This window comes from Ornithorhynchus anatinus, chromosome 9, assembly GCF_004115215.2.
Source record: "Ornithorhynchus anatinus isolate Pmale09 chromosome 9, mOrnAna1.pri.v4, whole genome shotgun sequence".
Taxonomy (NCBI): Eukaryota; Metazoa; Chordata; class Mammalia; order Monotremata; family Ornithorhynchidae; genus Ornithorhynchus; species Ornithorhynchus anatinus.
The window spans coordinates 11,434,935-11,458,861 of NC_041736.1; the positions used below are offsets into that span (position 1 = coordinate 11,434,935).

The window sequence follows — 23,927 nt, forward strand, 5'->3', positions numbered from 1 at the left end:
CAGCCACCTCTGAAACATAAATAAGCTGAAATGGTAATTTAAGATGTCATATTTGTATTGGAGCTTGTAACTCTTACATCCCTATTGGGGTCAGATTTGTATGAGCCCTGCCTTAGAGTCTCTCCGTTGTAGAGCACTGCCAGAGCTTTAAAATAATATTTTGGGTAAAAGTTAAGGTTGTAAATCCAACTGTTTAGGTTTCCAAGACGAAAAATGATCCCACAGAGTAGCAGGCCCCTTGGACTCAGAAGTGTCCTGATGATTTGGGATATAAACCATTTGGATTATAGACCGTTAAATTTTTGGAGGCAGGAGATCAGAAGCAGAATGATCTTTGTTCATATTTTTTATTGATTTTATTAGTTTGGGTACAAGCCTCTCCCCAGGAAGACAGTAAAAAGGATGGCCCCTGATGTGTAGAAACGTACAACAGAAGGTGGAAATTGATCAAAGTTGATTTCAAATTTTAGAAGAGGAGGGTTTACATATCAGTCAATATTATCTTTGCAGAGCACTGTACTGAGCACCTGAGAAGGTACAAGAGAGTGAATAGACACATTCCTACCCTCAGTTTATGATCTAGTGGAGGAGACAAGCACTGAAATAAACTTCAGAGACTATAACATACAATTTAAGGGCAGCGGAGATAGGGAGTCCGGTGAGAACATAAGTGCTTAGAGGGAGCAGACTAAAGTGCTTGTGTGACTCAGTAAAGAGGGGAGGGGATAGGATGGGGAGGTGAGAGATTAGTTTTAGAAGGTTTCTTGGAGGAAATGTAATTTTAGCAGGGTTTTGAAGATGGGGAAGTATGAGCGAGTCCCTAGGCCAGAGGGAAAGCTTGAACAGGAGTGGTGAAAGAAATGGGAGCAACAGCACAGCGAGTGGGTTGGGATTAGAGGAGTGAAGTGTGCTGGCTGGATTATAATGGGAGAGGAGTGAGGAGAAGTAGTGGGTAGAGAGCTGATGAATTGCCTTGAAGCATATAGCTTTTGCAAGTTTTAGGGTTGTTTTAAAAGACGTATGTGAACATGCATATCTGATAGCCAAATGAATCGTTTGAAATCCTCATCTCAGTTTCCCAAAAAGTCAGGTTGTCTGTAGGTATAGGACAGAATTTCCACGTGCTGCTCCTTTTAATGAGCCTCTTCAGTAGCACAGTTAATTCAGCAGTCACCCAAGTATGGGTAAGCTTCTTTCAATTCACTCTGAATTCTAATGAATGATCTAAAACATACATTTTTCTTAATTACATAACAAGCTAGGGTTGCACTATTTACAATTCTAAAACAAGGCACTAATTATATAGTAACTTGATTTTATGTAATTTTCAATTAGATGCATATTGTATAATGAGGACTTGACACATATTTAATTGCATTTACTGGATATTTTTCAAAGTGAATGCAATAGGGAAGTAGCATGGTGTAGCGGATAGAGGACAGGCCTAGGAGTCAGAAGGTCATGGGTTCTCATTCTGGCTCTGCCACTGTGTTCTCTGTGGCCTTGGGCAAGTCACTTCACTTCTCTATGCCTCAGTTACCTGATCTGTAAAGTGGGGATTAATATGGGGATCCCCATGTGCAACAGGGGCTGTATCCAACCTGATTTGCTTGTATCTACCCTAGCATTTAATATAGGACCTGACACATAGTAAGTGCTTAACAAATACCATTATTATTGTTATTTTAAATAAGCCCTAATACTGTGGCATCATATGTAAGCATGAGTCTGGCTCCATTTTAGCTTTTAGGGTAAAATTTTAATATAGAAAAACATCACTGAGTTAAGTCTTGGCTTGGAAGCTATTAGGTCAGGAAAAGATCATTTTCTCCTATTTAAAGTAATCCCCATTTGCAGGCTCCAAATGGAGGTCCCCATGCCGAATAAAGCAGTGTGGCAGTGGAAAGAGCATGGGCTTGGGAGGCAGAGGTCATGGGTTCGAATTCTGGCTCTGCCACTTGTCAGCTGTGTGACTGTGGGCAATTCACTTAACTTCTCTGTGCCTCAGTTGCCTCATCTGTAAAATGGGGATTAAGACTGTGAGCCTCATGTGGGACAACCTGATTACCCTGTGTCTACCCCAGAGCTTAGAACAGTGCTCTGCACATAGTAATCATTTAACAAATACCAACATTATTATGAGTTATGTAACCTCCTAGAGGGGTCCAAGAAATTTCAATTACTGGGGTGGGAATAGCCCATTTGTATCTCTGAGTAATAGTTCAAAAACTTGTCTGATCTCTGCTACTTGTCTTCTGTGTGACCTTGGGCAAGTCACTCACCTTCTCTGGGCCTCAGTTAATTCATCTATAAAAATAGGGATGAAGACTGTGTGCCCCATGTGAGACAGGGTCTGTGTCCAACCTGATTAGCTTGTATGTCCCCCATTATTCAGTACAGTATAGTATGTATGGTATGTAGTAAGTACTTAACAAATGCCATTAAAAAAAGAGGGCAGAATTCATACCTTATGCTTCTTTAGCATGTTTCCAGGCTTTTACACTCAGTAAATATTGTTGTTGAAACAGTAGTAACAATAATGATAAAAAATGCAATATTAATCTAAGATTATTCATTGCTCCTGAGACCCAACAGAAAGACCAAATAAGCATATTAGTAATACTCTATGTTCTTGCTTCTTGATTTACAGTTCATTTACTTAAAAGATTTTTAATATTTCTCGGCTTAAAGAGACAGGACTTGACTCAAGTATTTTATTAGTTGCCAGATTATGAAGATTCCAATTTCAAATAGAATGATACCAACCTCCCATTTATTTTAAGAATCTAAGTTGTATTTTAAGCATAATATATCATCAGATTTATTTATATTAATGAGTGTCTCCCCCTCTAGAGTATGAGCTCACTGTAGGCAGGGAATGTGTCTGTTGTTATATTGCACCCTCCCAAGCGCTTCGTACAGTAAGCACTTTGCATACAGTAAGCGCTCAATACATAGAATGAATCAAGTAGAAAAGACACTCTCCCTGACCGCTAAGAATTTATAGTCTAGAGCTCATTGTCCCTAAATAAAGTTTTGATTTGCATTTATTGTTTTGATGGAGTCCATTTTGGGTAGAAGAATAAAAAATTGAGTTAATCTTATCTAGTGTGTAGTTCCTTCCCTTTCTGTCCCTGGTCATCATGTAATTGATTGGGAAGTGAAAATGTATAGTCTAACAGCTCAGTTCTAGTCCCTCATAGAACATCTTTTCTTTTTCTTTTACATTTCCTTCCTTCATTTCTGACTGAATAATTCCGTTTCCGTAACTCAAATGCCTTTTCTGGTTGGGAACAACAGTTTTTCTCTGTGTTCTTGTTTGTTGGTTCATTTTCATAGAATTTAAAGCTGCTGACACATTGCCTTCGTCACTTACAGGACAACTCCATATGGCTCTTGGTCCAGTTTTGACTGCTAGCGGAGTCAACTAATTACATAGGATTCCCTTGAAATTACACTTTCTGCCTGCCAAACACTTTGAATCCTTGGGCCATGTGTGCCAACGGTGGGAGTTTGGGAGCAATAATGTTTCCCTGCCTTGCTCTCAAGAAGACCTCTCCTAAATCTGTTCAGTTTGACATGCCTCTGTAGGATTTTGTCTTTGTTACGACTTCATCCATTTTAATAATGACTGTGCACCTTCCCAGTTATGCCAGGAAGGGCCAAAATCATATCCAGGCCTTGGGTTTGTGACTCCTTAAACGGAGAAGAAAATTTAATTTGAGATTATGAAACTAGCTTCATTTTTTTCCCCCGTTTTGACAGCCTGAGCTTTGATAGTCCACATTCATCTCAAGAGTGTGTAGATCCTTTCTTGTGATTTAATTTTTTTGAGGGGTGGGGGCTTTTTAGCATCAATTTCTAAAATAGAGGTTTGCAATGTCCCCGAGACCAGAAAAGCCTGTTAACGCTCTTTATAACTTTATTGCTTATTGAAGTGTCTTTCCTGAGATCTTTGCCTTTATTTTGACTGGGGCTACGATGATAGATTGAAGGTACAATTTAGTTTGACCTACAGTTTTGAAAGCCTAGAACTGAAAGATGGATTGCTCTTCTTTACTCACTTGATGTAGTCAGGCAGTGAGAGCCAGGGTGTCCTAGTGGAAGAGCACGGGACTGGGAGTCAAGAACCCTGGGTTCTAATGTGCCTTGTGGGCAATCCACCTGACTTCTCTGGGCCCCATTTTCCTCATCTGTGAAATGGGGACGAGGTCCTTGTTCTCCTTCCCTCTTGGATTTTCCCATGTGGGACAGGTACTGTGTCTGATTTGATTATCTCATGTTTATCCCACTATTTAGCACAGTGCTTAGACACGTTGTAAGTGCTTAATCAATACCATTATATTATTATTTATGGCCTTCGAGAACTGAAGAAGAACCCTACTTCTACCCAGTGCATACCTTTTGGGGTAATTGAAAAATGCAACTATACAATGCATTTTAAAAACTTGAAGCAGAGTTACACTATAGTATTTTAAAAGGAATTCCCTCATTACATTAGATGTAATCCTATAAAAATTAAAAAGGGGGGAATTTTATAACAAGGGAAATGATTTCTTTAATCCTTAAGTATTTTGCTTGAAAAATGTTTAATACTTTGAAGACAGACCGCAAGTGGCCAAAGCCTCTTATTTTTTCAGTGCATAGGTTTAGATTAACAGTATACTTTTGTTTTGCATTTCTCAGACATCTATGACCTGATTAAGTATGTTCATTTTTTTAATTATGCAGTCTAATAGTGTATTTGTAGCATTGTGAAGGTGACATTGCAAAGGAGATCAACTTAGTCTACTTTTTGATTAAATCATTATAAATGTCTTTCACTTACTAATCTTTTCCCCAGAGATAGCCTACTTTAAATCACAGCTGTTTCTCCCCCCGCCCCCCAGACTGCCCGCTTTATGTGAGCTGCCCAGGCCAAGACCTCCAACTGGATTAATAGTGATAATAATAATTATAGTATTTAAGTGCTTACTGTGTTCCAAGCACTGTTCTGAGTGCTGGGGTAGATACAAGGTAATCAGGTTATCCCACTTGGGGAATCACAGTCGTAATTCCCATTTTACAGATGAGATAACTGAAGCACAGAGCAGCTAAATGACTTGCCCAAGGTCACACAGCAGACAAATGGTGGAGCCAGGATTAGAACCCATATCCGCTGATTCCCAAGCCTGTGCTCTTGCCACTAGGCCATGTGATACCCATCATACCACTAGAAGGACTGTGTCAGAGTTCCACTCATTGACAGATCCCTGGGAAAGTCACCATCCTCAGTAATCAAATGGAGAACCCACTGGGTCCGTGACCCTGAAATAAGATCTAAGGCGATATGAAGACGGCCCAGGTGGACTGTGCCGGTTGCTAAAAGAAAGTAGGTTTCTGGGGCTCTCATCTCCTTTGCAATCTTTCCCAATTTTTGTGATTACCAGATCTCCTTACGGCAAGTAATAAGGGGAAAAAAAAGGTATCAAGTGCTTACTATGTTGTGTGTTGATCATAAATGGGTTCTGCACATGGGGGAAAAAAGCCCCTCATTAGGTGCACTTTGCTATGTCCTGGGCCCTGTCCACCTACTCACTCAATGCACTCCATGCTCCAGTGGGAACAATAATAGTATAATAATAATTGTAGTTATAGTAAGCACTTATTATGTAACAAGCCCCGTGCTAAGAGATGGGGTAAATGCAAAATATGCAGATCAGACTCACTCCCTCAGTCTAAAGGGGAGGGAGGACAGGTATTAAATCTCCATTTAACAGATGAGGAGACTGAGGCAGAGAGAAGTTAGATGACTTGCTCAACATCACACAGCTTCTAGTGGCAGAACCAGGACCAGACCCTTTGTGTCCTGACTCCCAGTCCAAAGCTCTTGCCACTGGGCGAGCTGACGATGACTGGCTGGGATGATGTGGTGCAGGCCACAAGCAATGTGACCAATTGCTCCTTGAAACTTCAGGACTAAAGCTCATCTGTTGTGCCAATTGCCAGAGCAGAAAGAAGATTAACAGATCATATGCACATGGAGCAGAAGCGCAGGGCTGATGCACATGGAGCTCACAGTCTAAAAGAGAGGGAGATTATGTATTTTTGTCACCATTTTGCAGATGAGGAAAATAGGCCCAGAGAGGTCGACTTCCCGAGGGTCAAGCCACAGAGCTGGAATAGAACCCGAGCCGACTGGTTTCCCGTCTCAGTGTACTCATTCTATTAAGTGACTCTGCCCCTAGAAAGTGGATACTGTTTCCTAGGTTTGGCTTTTATTTTATTTTGAGTGAACTGTACATTCCCAGCTGTTGGATGGCTATAGTCAAAAGCTCTTATTTGATTCAAAAAACAATGGCGAACACTAGAAGGGTGTAAGTAGTGGTGTGGCCAAATGTCTGAAGTGGAAGATGACTTTATAGCATGTGGGTAGTTTTTGTAGGGGGGTTAGCAGAAGCAGAGGATTTATTTTGTGTCTGTGTCTCCCACTAAATTGTAGATACCTTGAGGGCAGGGATGATGTCTACTAATTGTATAGTACTCTCTGCACAGAGTAAGTGCTTAATAAATGTTATTGATTGAGGTTGGAAGATCAGCAAGAAAGGGTCACCGAAGGTCAAGTAGGAAATAACTGAGACTAACAAGGGATTTGATAGGGAAGGCAGAGAGGAGTGAGTGATGTGGTTAGTGCTGTGAAAAAGGAAGCTGCTAGACTTCAGTTCAATAGTATTTATTGAGCGCTTACTATGTGCAGAGCACTGTACTAAGCGCTTGGGATGAACAAGTCAGCAACAGATAGAGACAGTCCCTGCCGTTTTACGGGCTTACAGTCTAATCGGGGGAGACGGACAGACAAGAACAATGGCACTAAACAGCGTCAAGGGGAAGAACATCTCGTAAAAACAATGGCAACTAAATAGAATCAAGACTTGGCAAATGGTTTGAGGTGGGAGGAGGTACAGGAATGTTTACAGACATCATACATTCCTTGTGCTTTGGCTTGGCACACAGGTAGCAGCGTAGTATTCCTCATGCGATTTAGGAGGAATAGTTAAGGAATTCTCTCTTCATATTGACTTTCAGGAGGCCTCAGTGTATGCATAGCCTAGTGGATAGAGCATGGGCCTGGGACTCAGAAGGTCATGAGTTCTAATCCCAACTCCACTACTTGTCTGCTGTGTGACCTTGGACAAGTAAACTCAACTTCTCTGTGCCTCAGTTCCCTCATCTGTAAAATGGGGATTAAGATTGTGAGTCCTATCTGGGACAGAGACTGAGTCCAACCTGATTATCTTGGATCTACCCCAGCATTAGAACAGTACCTGGCATATAGTAAGTGCTTAACAAATACTGCTATTGTTATTATTATACAATTATAAATGTTGTAAAGAGAAAGAGGCAATCTAGGATTAGATGAGGAAGAGGGATTGGGTGTGGAAAGGTCTCTGGTTGACTGCTTGCCAGGCCACATGTGGACAAAGCAGATCACGTGCAGACTTTCTGCTTTCTTTGAGATATCATTTATAGATTTTTTTTTTAGGTCTTTTCCACCCTTTTTCAGTGTGATGGGCTTTCTCTTTGTGTGTTCTTTCTCTTCTTACTCTGCATTTCACATTCTGTCCAACTTATTCCTTTGAAACCCCTAATCTTCCTTTCGCTTCCAAATTATCTTGTAATGTATCCATAATTATGTGTGCAGTAACTCCAAGCTTCTAAATATTCCCTTCCTAGATGCTTCACACTCATTGTTTCCTTTGGCAAGTTTTTGGTTCTCTTTTCTACCAGCTTTCACTGTGGATCTCCATTTTCTCCTTCCTCCCAGAAATTTCACTTCCTCCAGTTTTCACATTCCCTGTTTGCCCTGCACTTATTTCTAATGTTAGGAAAAAGCCTCTCCTTGTAAAGCTGATTTGAAATTGGGTAAGGAAAAAGCCATCCATCACGCAGAGGATTTTCTCAGTTTGATTCTTGGTACTTGTTTCCTGCCCTGTTTCTGTGGCAGAGAAATTGCTTGTTCTTTGTCAAAACTGCAGGGCTGTTCAACCACCATAATTAAATAATTGCAATCTCTTCTGGGAACTTTTCATAGAAAAACAAACTGTAGGATTCCTTGGCCTCTTCTTTGATGCTCATAGCTCTTCAGAAGGCAATGAGATATCGCTGTAGTTCTCCTGCCTTTACCTAGGTCTCTAGGCATGTTTAAAACATGGTGGGCATTGCTGAGATGAAACTGAATTTAATAACTTTGAAAACAGCAATTTTCAATTTTCTGTATTTCTGTTTCCTATCAAAACATTAAGATAAGAAACAAACAACAACAACAACAACTAAAAGCAGAATGATTTCCAGGTTATGGTATTGCTTATGGAAAGCCTGTGAATAAAGAATAGGTTTTTGGTGTTTTTTTTAATGCGGTTGACTATTATACCTCCCAAATAGCATCTTCTTGAAAAGTAGAGTAACAAAAACCAAAATTACAGCAGTACTAGCTGCCCCCCTCCTTCAGCTTGTTTCTGCCTCTGCAGAGAGATCTTTTCAGCCTTGAAGTTCTTTGATGAATTATGACAAATGATGCCTTGCTGGGTCTTCTGCCCATGCTGCACTCTCTGTGGGATTGAAGATCGCATGCTTACAGACCTTAATATACTTGACCTTTTCACATGATTGGCAAAGCTAAATGGCTACAGCCAAGGAGTAATTATGCACCAACTGAGTTATTTTCATTTCAGGGAGTGGAATCTTGAGTGACACTCACAGCCCCCTTCCTACCCCCCACCCCCTGGAGGTAACTAAAATGAGGTGGGAAGATTTATTTTTTTTTAAAGAATGTCATTAAGGTTTTTCTTCCCTTCCATGTCCAGTTTCTCTTAATGCATTCTTTAAATAGTGCACTATCATCAGATCCACCTTGGGAGACATTTACTCTGCTGCCTTCCTGTTCTGAGATTAAAATGTTTGGAAACCATAGGGCCTGCTGAGCAATAAACTATTTCACATAGCTCAAGGTCCAAGAAATAGGATTACTAGCAAAGTTCATGACCTAAGAGATGTGGCATTTTAATGAAACCCTGCTTTCCTTTAAAAGGGCAACCACATTTGGTCAAAATAACCAATCAATAGTAATTATTGAGCACCTACTCAATACAGAGCTTGAACGAATAGCAATGGCTACTATATACCCAGGACTGTTCTAAATACTGGAGGAGTACAGGATAATCAGTGCACAGTTCCAGCCCCATATGGAGTTAACATTCTGAAAGAAAGGAAACATGGATAATTTATCCCCATTTTACCAATGAGGAAAATCTGTAACTTCAAATGAGGAAACTGAGGCAGAGAGGTTTAAGTGACTTGCCCAAGGTCACACAGAAGGCAAATGACTGAGCAGGGTCTTGAACCCAAGTCTCCCAACTCCCAGTTCTCTGCTATATCCACTGGGCCATAAGAGAATAGCAGAAGCAAAAGATATGGTTTCTACCTTAGCGAGGTTTACAATCTAATATGAGAAATAAGTGGATAAATATAGGGAGCAGGAGGAAAAGCAAGGATATAACAGGCGGTAGCATGAGAATTTGAGGATGAAATTGCTAAGTAAATGATTGACTATGTAGTTGATTATACACATATGCAAAAAATGGAGATAAATACCAAGCAAATACATTATGTTTAAATCACTTAAGAGTTTCTAGGTATTCCACTGACTCTTTCCGGTTTTCCTAGGCTTTCTCGAGGGCTGGATTTGCCTCTCTTTTTGTCACTTCCTCAATCCCAGTTCATAGGATTTTGGGAGAAGACCCCGGAATTAGGTTTAGCTAAGGTTACAAGTTTGAGATCAGTGGCCAAAATGAGATGGCCTTCTGGGCATATTTCAGTGTTGGGTATTTCTGCACAACCATTTTGGGACGTACAAACCTTTTGAAAAACTGATATTTAACATCAAACATGCACACCTACTTTTGTAACAATATGTTCAAGTTGGAACATTCTGTTTCCTATAGCCTAAGGATATTTCTTTTTACATTCTTATGACATTTTATTCCATTTTGGGTAAACTGAGTGGGGAAAGTGAATATCTGAGAATTTGTTAGTATCCAGTAAATTTTCCAAAAACGTCATCCAGAATGAAAGACTACTTTAGGTTTTGAACCACCTCTTTGGGCTAAATGAAACAAATCTTCTCTTACATTCTGATTTCCAGACCTTTGCCCATTTTTGACCTCACCCAAAAGCTGGTCCTTCAAGATTATGTCCACTTCTTGATGACTCAAAGGGGACCAGCATCAGCTCTGGGGATTGGTGGGTACACTGTGGTGTTGGGACATGGCTGCTTGTCTCATGGCTACGGGCCCCAGAAACACCGCAGGCAACATGCTTCGGTGAGCATAGCACATAGGTACGGCAGTGCTTCACCTGGAGCTCTGTGACCTCCCCACCCCCTTCATCTCACTCATTAGAGATCCTAAATGAGGGAAAGGATATGGGTCACACAATCTATGCCTACCTGGTCACTTGCTGGCCAGACTGGCCTGAGACCCAGCTTTGGAGTCAGGGCTCATGAGTTCGAATCCCAGCTCTGCCACTTAATGTTGGTATTTGTTAAGCACTTACTATGTGCAGAGCACTGTTCTAAGCGCTGGGGTAAACACAGGGGAATCAGGTTGTCCCACGTGGGGCTCACAGTCTTAATCCCCATTTTACAGATGAGGGAACTGAGGCACAGAGAAGTTAAGTGACTTGCCCACAGTCACCCAGCTGACAAGTGGCCGAGCTGGGATTCGAACTCATGAGCCCTGACTCCAAAGCCCGTGCTCTTTTCACTGCACCACGCTGCACACTTGTCAGCTGTGTGACTGTGGGCAAGTCACTTAACTTCTCTGTGCCTCAGTTCCCTCATCTGTAAAATGGGGATTAAGACTGTGAGCCCCACGTGGGACAACCTGATTCCCCTGTGTCTACCCCAGCGCTTAGAACAGTGCTCGGCACATAGTAAGCGCTTAACAAATACCAACATTATTATTAATTTACCTGAACCTTGCAGAGCTCTGCCCAGGAAGTAGCCATGGTGACCTTCATCTATTTTGGGAGGCTGATGAGCAGCAGTTGCTACTGAAGCATACTGAGGGGCACATAGTAGTTATATCCCTCAGTGAAAGAATGGAAATAATATACTGGATTATCACCAAGGGAAAAAAAGACTGGCTTTGATTTTTTTCTCTATGTATAGTGTAAACTTTTATCTGCAAAACAAATTTTCTGGGTTTTAAAAATCATCTGACTTTCAATTTTATTTTTCTGGTAAAAAAAAAATGAAGGGGAGTCATTATAAAGAAAAACTTGCATGTCAATATAATAATTAGAAGTGGTAGGGGTCATATTTATTAAGCATCTATTATGCTTAATTGTACTAACCTGCAATAACAAGTACATGAATAAAAGTTAGACTGGGTTACTGGCCCTTCAGGGGCCAAGATTTGGAAAGTAAATTAGAAGTACAATTCATTCTTTCTGGTGATAACTGCTAGTGGCAAGAGTATGTTTTGGTTGTAATGTTCAGTAGAAAAAAAATCTTGTCTTCAGTCCAGATTCTCAGGTTATAGGCAGAATATTAAGGGCAAAGCTAAATTTAGCAGAATCTGTGACAAGCCCAATACCTTAGTTTGTTAGCAACCCAGACATCAATCCTTCCTCTTAATTGGTGGAAGACCTCCTGTTCTCCCTAGCCTTGAGTGTTCTGAACAGTGTGGGGCAGTCAATCCTCTTCTTCCCAACCTCAAGCAGTAGCAATTATTATAAGACCCTTGGCTGTTGGATGGGATGGTTTTCTTAGATTTACCCTTCATTGGAGAGAGGAGACTTGTAGATTGTGGGATTTGCCAGTTAATAGGAGCCTACATACCAGTGACATCCACGGAAGCTTTACACTGCATGAATGGAGTTCTAATATGCCTGCCTTAGGACCCTGCTGTGGAGCTTGGGCATTTATTTTTCCAATGTAACATTTCCTCACAGGTCACCGCACCCTGTTCATTGGTGTCCATGTGCCACTTGGAGGAAGAAAAAGTCACCGACGTCACAGGCACCGTGGACATAAACACAGAAAGCGAGATCGAGAGCGAGATTCCGGATTAGAGGATGGAAGGGAATCACCTTCATTTGGTGAGTTTTTGGTTTTTTTTTCTAATTTCTTTTCTTTTTTTCCTCTCCATCTTTTAGTCATCTGGTTTTATCAAAATGTCTAGTAGCAGCGGGGATGGTGAAGGCTGTGTTTCCAGAAGTGGAATGGTGCTCTGTGAGCATAGAGAAAACAAGTCCTGGTATTTGGGAGTTGCCATTTGGCAGCCATGAATCTTCATTAGATCGGCCTTGGGGATGGGATTTGGATGAAATTGTGTGGCAGTGCATGAAAATTTGTGCTTGAATTCTTGGTGAGTCACATAAATGAGAGCTGTTGGTGTAAGCCATAATTCATAGAGGGAGAACAGATATTTCTCAAATTCTCACTTCACAACTTTTACGATGCCATATCCTTGGAGGCATGCAAGTTATACCTACTCAAATAGCTCAAATTTAATTAAAGGTACCAAAGGCTAATGAGGCAATGGGTATATTAAACTGGAAAAACCCCTCACAAGTTGCTTAGAAGTGGTGACAGGCCTGTTGACATCCTGTTTTAAAAATGTTTTTTATGTAGTTTTATCTATGTTTTTTGGTTTTGAGAATAGAAACTACCAGAGTGATTTGGTTGTGAGGAGAAGAATTTAAATTCTGACTAGGTCTAGCACTGGGGAAGAGAAAGGGTTTCCAGGAAGTAGACCTTCAGTAGATGTTTTTTGAAAGAGAAAATGGAGGAGAAAATGGCAGTCATGACTTGGGAGGCTAAGAAAGATTCTAAGAAATAGTTGTGGTGAGAGGGTCTAAGAGTGAAGAGGAGGTGAGCCAGAATGAAACGAGTGTTTCCAACAGTTGTCTGAGGGCAAAGTCCCCTTCCAAAGTCTGAGGGCAGCAGAGTTTAGGAAATCTAGGGAGCAAGTCTGTCATTATGCATCCAAAGAAAGTCGAACTGAATGTTTAGCTTCCTGTAGGAATTTGGCATCCCAGTTCAGCATTCTTTTTGTTTCCAAAGCATAAAGATGAACTGGGATAAAACAAGGGGCTTTGTCCACATAGTTCAAACATTGTAAAACAGGAGATTTGCTCTGAGACAGTTGCCCCTTAGAGAGTGACTTCTGAAGGAAAAAGCATAAAGGCAGAATGTAGGAAAAACTAGGTGTGCATTCCTTTTAGTGCTCCTATGTTTTTATGGTATTTGTTAAGCATTTACTATGTGCCAGGCACTGTACTAAGCACTGGAGTAGATACAAACTAATCAGACTGGACACAGTCCCTGTCCTGCATACGACTCACAGTCTCAATCCACCTTTTACAGATGAGGTAGCTGAGGCACAAAGACAGTTCAGTAATTTGCCCAAGGTCACAGAGCAGGTAAGAGGTGGAACCGGGATTTAGAACCCAGGTTCTTTTGACTTCCAGGACTGTGATCTATCCACTAGACTATGCTGCTTCTCTTCATCTGAATCATGTCAAATGTTCAGTGAAATACCAGGAAACTCTTACTTGTTGGCTGTTAGTGGTACAAATTTATTTGAATTATTTCTTGAAGTTTTATCAAGATGTGCCAAGCCACATGAAGGCAGAGGAATTTTGTTCCTCTACCAGAGAAGATAATAGTGTGCACATAATACAAGAGCATTTGATTGGAAAAGATTCATATTTTGGAAATACAATCTTGGTTGTAACAAATATAACTGAAATAATGGAAGAGTGTAGGGAAGTCTTGTCACAGTGAAGTTCAAAGGGATATTTTTAGTTCTTTGGGGAAATGTGCGTGCCATGTAATTTTAGGTTGCATGGTAGTCATTACAAGACACTTAATTTTAGACAGAATTTTAAATTAGCCATGTGGAAATCTTTGCTAGGATACAAAATAACAAAGAATACAAACATATTGAATGGTGAATTGAATGGATGATTTGCAGGGGGTTGGAAAAAGGTAAAAGTAAAAAGAGTAAAATATCTTGACCATCTTCAGAGAATTAAGGTAATGACATGGAGAATTTAGCATTAAACACAAAACCTCTATTGCTGATTGGGAAAAAACAGTTGAGGAGTATGTTCTGGTAAGCTGTCTATTTCTATGGTAAAGGAGCCAGAAATATTTATTTGAAAGACATATCTACTCCCCTGAAACAGGTGAAATGGTACTGCGGCTCAAATGTTGGGGAAGAAGGTGAGTAATCAGATCATCCAGTAGTTGAATTTTGATTATTTTTTTCCATCAGTCTTTTCCTTTTATTTTAAATTCACCAGCTCTGTGTATTACTCCTGTTTTACATACTTTGAAGTAAGTTAGAAGACTTAATGTATTAGTGTAACACTAGATTCATTGCATTGATTTCCTGTGAGGATGGGAAGCAGCTTGGCCTAGGGGAAGAAGGTAAGAGACTGGAAGCTAATCAGGTTGGACACAGTCCGTGTTCCACATGGGGCTCACATTCTTAATCCCTGTTTATCAGATAAGGTAACCAAGGCCCTGAGAAGTTAAGGGACTTACCTAAGGTCACAGAGCAGTCAAGTAGAGGGGCTGGGATTAGAACCCACGTCCTTCTGACCTCCACTGTATGCTGTATGCACTAGGTCATGCTGCTCTCATCCCCCTGGTAGTCATGTTTCCTGCCCACAAGGAGCTCACAGTATAGAGGAGGAGACTGCCATGTAAATAAATTGCTGATAAGAGAAATTGGAAAGTATAAGAGTATGTACAAAAGTTTGGTGGAACTGGGGTGGGGTCAATATCAAGTGCTGAAGAGGTACAAATCCAGCTGCACAGGCAGTGCAGGAAGGAGGATGAATGGGAGAAATGGAGGCCTAATCCGGAAAGGTCTCTTGGAGGAGATGAGATTTTAGGAGGGCTTTGAAAGTGGGAAGAGAGATGGCTTGTCAAATATGATGGGGAGAGTAAGTTCCAGGCCAGAGGGTAGGTGTGGGCAAGTAGTTGGCAGCGAGGCAGATGAGATTGAATTACAGTGAATAGGCTGGCATTAAGGAGTGAAGTATGTGGGTAATGATGTAGTAGGAAATAATCTAGGTAAGGGGATTTAGTGCCTTAAAGCCAATGGTAAGGACTTTGTGTTGGATGTGGAGAAGGATAGGCAACCATTGAAGATTTTTGAAGAGGGGGTAGATGTGGACTGAATTTTTTTAGAAAAGTGGGGCAGTGGAAAAAAGTATGGACTGAATAACTGAGCGAGAGGAGACAGGAATGTCAGAGAGGAGGTTGATGTGATAGTGAAGGTGGGATATGATAAGGGGTTGGAGCTGCATGGTGGCCATTTAGATGGAGAGGAAGGATGAAGACAAAGTGAAGGTAGAATTGGCATTATTTTGGGACAGATTAAATATATGGGTTGAAAGAATGATGAGTAGAGGTTCATGCCATGATTATGGGCATGTGAGATGGGGAGGATGAATGGTTATGTCTTCAGTAATGGCAAAGTTGGTGAGAAGACGGGGTTTGGGTGGGAAGATGAAGATTCTATTTTGGACATGTTAAGTCAGTGGTGTCAGTGGGACATACAAGTAGAGATGTCCCCAAAGCAGGTGGGAATGCAAGACTGCAGAGAAAGAGAAGTCAGGGCTGGAGAAGTAGATTTGGTAATCATCAGAGTAGAGGTGGTAGTTGAAGCCACAGGAGTGAATGAGTTCTCCAAGGATGTGGGTGTAGATGATGAATAGAAGGGAACCCAGAACGTATCTAATTGGATGTTGAAATCATGCTCAAAAAAAGTGCCAAAACTGAAAAAAACAATATTCTGGGCTAAAGTGTTCCAGTGGTCAGTTATAGTGGAGTACTGAGTGTTGATAATTAGCTCATATCTCTCCATTCAGTCATATTTATTGAGCTCTTACTGTGGGCAGAGCACTGTACTAAGTGCTTGGGCGAGTACACTATAACAATAAACAGATACATTTCCTGCCCACAGCAAGCTAACAGTCTCCAGTCTCAAAGGAAACATTGCATATTTATTCAGATACTCAGGATGTTATGCAGTTAATTCCGTTTCACCTGACAGATACTAGGAAGATGTTTGAGATTTTTGTTCTATTATCATTTAGGGAATTAAGTCCTACCTAGACAGAACATATGATGTGACTTGTGATACGATGTGTTGCATATTAATTGAGGTTTTCACTTTATTTCAAATAAAACTCCAAAGAAGAGGTTTGAGCAAAAATGCATCCAAATCCTCATCATCACTGTTGAACATTTTTGCTTGCTAAATTCCTAATGTCATCCCAGGAAACTATGTAATAATGAAATAATGTCAATTGTGGTTTTTATTAAGTGCTTACGAGGTGTTAAGCTCTGTACTAAGCATGTGCAGGAGGGAATGAGAAATCCATTTATTGTTTTTCTTAAATCTACTATGGCTTAGTCAGCAACACTTCCATTCTGATCTTAGGTGTTACAAGGTTACCATCAATATTCCCAGGGCAAGAGCTTTGTGGAACCCTGAAGTTTTCTTAAGCTCCAATGTTTGCACCAATCATTAGTTACAATGATTGTAGAAACAGAGACCTTAATATGATCTATTATACCTTAATATGACCTTAATATTACCTTAACATGATCTATTAGCTATTTTATGCTTAAAATGATACTTTGGGAATTTCACTGCATGCTTTTATCGACTGCCACCTATGAAGAAATACAAATCACTCTAGCAGAAATATTTCCTCTACTTCTCATCCTTTTAAAATTATTTTTAGATTAGATAATGCTCTGAGTGTATGCAATATATGCTATTTTAAGGTATGCACTCTTGAACAGACATATATTCCTACAGGTCCTGTTGAAAACGCTTCAACATTTGCAGGACTGAAAAGATGCCAGTCAAATCCCTTCATAATTTGCAGCTAAAACCATTCAGATGGCATAATAAGGAAAAACCTACAATGGATAGAAGGGCCAGAGGTAGGGAACCAGTTAACCTTGTGGAGTTTAAAGATGTCAAACTACGAAGCCATCAGGGTATGTTCCTACCCGCAAGAGGCTTGTTTTCTAGTCCATGGGCAGGAATTTGATTCCATCAAAAAAAAAAATGTATAGTCGTCTTGTGCTCCTTGCCCTCTTGTCATGTTTTCCCTGGTACTGTGCTTTGAGGCATTTTGCCAGGATTAAACTTCACACCCACTGCTGCTGGCCACCAGATGATATACTCCTGACTTACAGGCTTCTGTTTGACATGAATATTCACGTGGCAGGACCAGATTTCCATTGACGAGGTTCCTGTGCACAGTCAGCTCATTAACGTTGGAGGAATGCTCCTAGCAGGCCAGCTTCCAGGTTGCACATGTGAAGAGAAAAGATGAGAGAATAACTAAGCAGCTACTATATGGTGACATGAAAGGGGGACCGCCCCTGCCGGGAAGGGAGAATAAATACTTTAGACACATAATAAAGCTCATTCTCTAGCAAATTAGCAGTGGACTGCTGGGGACCACTGCAGCAGACAGACCCAAGTCGGCTCAGCAGCTCTCAGAAACGTCTCCCTTGAGCTAAGTTTTCACTGGCACTGGGATACCAAGACGTGGGCTCCTAAACATAGACGGGACATATTTGGGCCAAAGCATAAAGAACAATAAAAATCTAATTTTAGGTGTGCCTGAAGGGAGTTGGTTGGGCACCAGGCCTTATGAAAATTGCATATACGGAGAGGATGTTAGCATCGATGATCTTCAAGAGTACACTATTTAGAGCTAGTTCTCACTACAGTTCACCCACCTTTGGACCCATCTCCAACCTGCAAAAAAAAAAAAATCTCCGTACTTGGACCAGCAGGCAACTTCGATGCTGATTGACCCACCAATTCGGCTGGGTAAAGGAGACTGCTTTTGGCAGGTGTAGTGTGGAGTCTGGGTTGATGGTCTGAGGAAGTAGAGCAGAGACAGGGAGCTTCATCCAGGACTTGTGCAGACCTAGTCTCTATAGCAGGGTAGCTGCCTATTTAGCAGAATGGTGTGTTAGTGATCATCCTGCCATCCTGGAATTGGGAGAGGGACGGGGGAAAGGCAGGAGGGGAGGTGGGCCTTGCCATCTCCAGAGTAACTGTGGAACTATCTTAGCTCATAGGCTGTAGGTTTCAGAGTGCTCACTGGTGTGCATGTGACTCCAATGCCTCTGGATGTCCGGGATCCACTAGAGCCTTCACTGGCCACCCTAGTGGGAGTCATCCTCCATGAAGAGAAAACAAAATCCATTCCACCTCCAGGAACTCCACCAGGAGAAGGGGCTTCATGAACTTCCAGCGTGAAATAATGGCAGTTCCTATGTAAGTCACTCCTCATAAGTGGAATGGAGCCTAGATGGATTTATTTCCTTCAAATAATTTCCAATGCCATTGAGAGCCACCAGGTCATTTCTGCAAGATAGATATTACTCTACTCTTTTTTCTAATTATGAATTGCCTCAATTTTGGCAAATAGGAAAAAAAACCTTAAGTATTCTAGGTAGTCTCAAAAATGCTCTCCCTGTTTTCTTAAATTTGATTTTGATTACAATTTGCATTGGATTTTTCTTGTGAATTGAATTCTGTTGTCCTGTTTGGGCTGCTAAATTTTCATTCCTTCCATTCATTCCAATGTTGAAATGTTATTGAGGAATCTCTTTTTATGCATTAGCTAGAAAAGGGAATTTATGTTAAATTGAAAATACTTGAAAATACAGTTGAATATACTGATCATATGATTTCATAGTGATGAGTGTCAAAAAACATAAAGGGAAGAGGAGCAGTATGATGGTCCCTATTTTACCAAGGAAATACCCAGACCATTGAAGTTTCCTAGCTGAAACAATTGCCTGTTTTTTGCTCAGGAAGGAGGAATGATGTTATGTGTATATAGGAAAAAAAATGCATTCCTCCATTTTCAGAAGCAATTTCATCATTCTGTAAAATTTCACATAGTGTAAACCCAATGGTTCTTTTATATGAATGCAACAGCAGCTTTCATCCTGCCCTTCAAAATGAAATTAGATATAAAACATTTTGGCCCAAATAGAATATGAAAGGTAAACTCTAAAGGAACCAAGAGCTAGTCAATCATTTTGGCTCATTGCCAGCAACTTCAAATTAATGCTGGGAAAGTGGATAACTCATTTACCTTGATATGTACTGGTTTCACTTAGCTTTTTGGCAGCACAGATCAGTACCATTAATATGCCTAAAAGTTAATCATGGGTTGCAAAGTGAGTGGTTTATTTAAATACCATTTAAAACTTTTTTATGGTGTTTGTTAACTGTTTATAAGATGCCAAATACTATACTAAGCACTGGGGTATGTACAAGGTAATAATCTTGTATTCTCTGTCCCACATGAGATTCACAGTAAGGGGGAATAGGATTTGATCCTCATTTTAAAGATGAGGGAACTGAGGCATAGAGAAGGTAACGGCCATGGTTACCCAGCAGGTAGGTGACAGAATCAGGATTAGAACCCAGGTCCTCTGACTTTCAGGGCCGTGCTCTTTTCACTAGGCCATGCTGCTTCTCTTCTGGTCCATTAAACAGTACAGTAAATGAAGGTGTCATTTAAATATATCTATAAAGAGAATAGAGAGAAAATCCCCATTACAGTGAATAGCTTTTTTTTACATGGAATTTACTAAAGAATCCCAAAGAATTTCTCTTATATGTTTAATTAGAATGAAAAGTGATTAGGAGGTAATTTTTTCTACTGCTTACACTGGTCAGATCTTGAGCAATGAGGTTGGATAAAGTTATAGGGGGAAACAAAAAAAGGGAGAGCCACACTGGTTATTAAAAGATGTAGCACAATTGAAAGAGGGTGAAAAGCAAGTTTGATATTGAGGGAGTGCACTTACTTCTATGGAAGCAACTGATTACTGAAGCAAAGAAGGAGCTCAACTGTGCACATTTGGGGGAGATTATCTGTGGGATTCCCCAGATTGCATAATTTTGATAAGGGCTTTTCTTTCAAATAAGAATCATTTTCTAATAGCAATAGTAATGGCATTTATTAAATGTCTCCTGAGTGCAATACACTATACTGAACACAGCAGAAGCAAAAGGCATGTATACTCTACCCACAAGGAGCTTCTGTGGGTTACCAAAATTATTTGCATTTCTTGGATAGATAGATGAAAATATTTATTTTTTGGCTCTGCACCCAGCCAAATATGTCAAATATTTGAGAATTGTAGCTTTGTTAACATATTACATTTTTTAGGGTTTTCTCAGTGCAGTTTTTTTCATTTGCTTACTTCTGTGGAATTAACTGCATATAAAAAGAAAAGGATAAATATATCTTTTCTGTTCATCTTGCTGTCCTTCACTTGCATCTTTGTACATGATCTGGCAGAGAAATTAGCATTTTTTGAAGTACAGATAGTTTAAAAATTCTTGCAAGTACAGTGAAATAGAACTAGATTCTGAATTGATTTGAATAGTTTAGTCTTGATGAAAGCAACTCAATGAAAAGTGAACAGAAATGAAGGAATAATCAGCTCTAAAATGAAGCCAAATGCAGACTGGGGAAAGGAAATATGAGAATCCTTGTTGAAAATATGTGTGTGTGTGTGTGTGTGTGTGTGTGTGTGAGAGAGAGAGAGAGAGAGAGAGAGAGAGAGAGTGTGTGTGTGTGTGTGAGTTGGCCTTTGTATTCAAACAAGACACCATTGATAGTGAAGCTCACCTCTGAGTGGATGCATGGCTAAAAAGGGCTGTGTGGGATCGATCTACAGTCCTGGTCACAGTGAATACACAAAACACTTGTCCCTCGTTTGTTTTGTTGTGTCTTGTTGAATAACCAATAGGAGCCCAACAGTCACATGGAGAAAATCAAGGCCATTAGATGGCACAGTCTCCAAGGCCCCTAAAGCTCAATTTCCATTCTCCTGGGCCCCAGCCTGGGGCCACAGTGCAGTTGCATTTCTTCTACTCTGAGTGGAGTGTCTCCACTCCACTCCACTTTTATCTTAAATGGTGAAAGGTTTTCCACAGTTCTGAAGTGTATCAGTATTTTTTTTGAATGCTGTCAAACACATAAACATCCTTCTTACTCTGTTGTATTTTTGACTTCACTTTCTGTGATGTGTTCTTCAATGCACAATACACTTTGTTGTGTAATATATTTAAGAAATCACATTGCCTGATCCCATCCTACAAAATAGTTGAGACAAAGAAGGTGAATGAGGCAGACCAAAGAGGTTTTTGTGCCTTCATCTGAATTGGCTGCCTGCATGGCTCCTTACTTAAATCTCAATAACTTGAAGAACATGTTCACTTCATCCTTCAATTCATTTTAACAAAGGTTATCACTGAAAAAACAATAATCTCTTCAATACTGATACCAAGGCTAATAGTTGAAAAATCTGTCTCCCTTTTCTTCTAGATCTTTAAAACTGTGTCTTTGGTTTGGATTCATTCTCTTAATGATCCCACTTTCTCTAAACCCCTGTATTCCTCTTTTAAGTTTGGGAGATATTTAAAGCATTTTTTTCCATATCAGTAATAAGTTTATTTTCTCAAATTGATAAAATTAAATGAACAAATTGACCCCCGGTGAGTCCTTTGGAGGTGAGATAGTCATCAGTTTGATCAAATATCAACTTCCCTCCATCCCTAAATATGCTCATTTTTTTCTATATTTAGTATGAAATAGGGCAAATAAACCACTGAATGATTTGCTGAGACATAGTTTGTCATTTTGAGAGGTGTAACCTCTCTTATTGCATTTGAGAAAAATGTGGTCTACTGATCTAGTGAAGCCAGACTCTGACCTTTTGTACCTTGCCATATGTCACATCCAAACTTGTTTTTTTATCTACGATTAGGCTGTCCAGATATATAACAGGATATTGAGAAGGAGAATTGATTTGACTGTCAGTTGTGGCTTTATGTATATGGTGGACATCAATTAATGGGTCATTAGAAACCATGTCACGGCTTCCATTCTATACAGATCATATAAAAAATATTTCACTTCTCATTTTGAAGATTCCTTAAAACTGCATACAAAGTGTGAGGTTTGTCTTGTATTCCTAAACTGTTAACTTGTTGCGGGCAAAGAATATGTCTGTTATATTGTTATATTGTATTCTCCCAAGCGCTATGAACACAGGAATTTATAGGTGTCATATTTCTGTACATTTTGTGCATTTTTCACCTTTTGCTTTTTCTATTGTTAGGCGTTTAGAAAATAATAACCTTAGAACATTCTCTGTTTCCCTCTCTGCTTCCATCTCAAAAACATGATTTTCATATTTCCAGTGCTGGAAAATCAATCTGGTACCTAGGGAGGAAAGATTCTAAATCAGAAATTAGCAGATTATTTGGCTGCTGGATTCAGGAGGCTAAAGAGCAGTAATATTCTTCCACACTAAAATTGATCACAAACAACTGTTCATCAACTATTCACATTTTGCTTTTCAGAAGCCATCTAATGAAGCAGTGTGGCTTAGTGGAAAGAGCACGAGCTTGGGAGTCAGAGGACATGGGTTCTAATCCCGGCTCTGCCACTTGCCTTCTCTATGACCTTAGGCAAGTCACTTAACTTCTCTGTGCCTCATTATCCTCATTTGTAAAATAGGGATTAAAAGTGTGAGCCCCACGTGGGACAACCTGATTACCCTGTATCTATGCCAGTGCTTAGAACAGTGCTTGGCATATAGTAAGCACTTAACAAATACCATAATTATCATTAATGCACTGCCATAAAGTGCCATTTTCATGTGACCCTCTTGGCAGTTAGTCTCACAGGCACTAGTTAGGTATTCTACTCTCTCTTCCCTTCTAATGAAAAGCTTCTCTGGTATAATTCTGTACAACCAATGGAAGAGTTACTTTGAAAAAATGGTTCATTTTGTAGATATGCACACATTTCTCACTTACTAGTAGCTATTTCTACAAATCTTTTTCCTTCTGCTGATTGCAATGTTCTCAGTACTGAATGTTCTGGGTGTTGGAAACGGAACAGTTTTTTGCTGAAGTGTACACGATTGAGCTAAAAATCATATCACTTCACATGTCTCATGAATCATTTGTAATTGCCTGCTTTGTTTCCAGTATACTGGTTGGTCCTGGAATAATTGCTTTCATATAAGGACTAAACATTCTCTTTGATTCTCTCCTAATTTGCTTTTCAGCTGTAAAAGCATAAGTATTCTTAATTTCATTGAATTCAAAAGTGTTTTAAGGGCTTCTGCTTTTTTTTCAGTCAATCAGTGGTGTTTATGGCAAGCTTATTTTATGCAGAGCACTATACTAAGCATTGGGAAAGCACAGTACTACAGAATTGGGATGATACCATCCCTTCCCACAAGGAGCTTAAAAAAAGAAATGGATAGTTTTATTTTCCAAGAGTTGAAGTAAATTTCTGTATTCATGTTTCTAAAGAATCTTGAGCAGCTTAAAATTGGAAAGCCTGAAGTGGGGATTCATTAGAAAATCTCAGATATTCTGTGGATCTTGGACAAATCCTTTTAGGGCCTGAATTAGTTGACGAATACTAAATATTTTGCCCATTAACTTTTCCTTTTCATAAACTGTAGATAAGTTTAAATGGATTTGCCAGTCCTTATCCAGTGCTGCGGAAGGTGATGATGGAAATAGTGTGGCTATTCTTAGGAGTTTAACTGAGAATTTCATTGCAAGGACTGCATTCTCCCCCGCACCCTCATACAAATGTAAAATGTTCTTTCATTAAGGGTGCTAACTACCAGTGCTCTCACTTGTTGACTCTGCTCACTTGCTATTCCCCAGTTTGCACTCTCCTTCCTCTAGAACACACCATCAGCATTTACCTTGGGCTCATCCTGTCTGCCTTCATCCTTTGCTGATGTGGTTCCCGGGGGCCAGAAATCCTTCCTC

At 40.1% G+C, this 23,927-nt stretch overlaps 1 protein-coding gene across 7 annotated transcripts in view; it reads left to right on the forward strand.

The window, feature by feature from the left end:
* SLC4A10 (solute carrier family 4 member 10) overlaps nt 1-23,927 on the forward strand; it is a 209,643-nt gene that overhangs the window by 88,229 nt on the left and 97,487 nt on the right. For all 7 annotated transcript variants that reach the window (XM_016228164.3, XM_007671174.4, XM_007671173.4 and 4 more), the window contains one exon: nt 11,992-12,138. In XM_016228164.3, the coding sequence (XP_016083650.1) occupies nt 11,992-12,138 (147 nt within the window). The remainder of the gene's footprint in view (nt 1-11,991; nt 12,139-23,927) is intronic.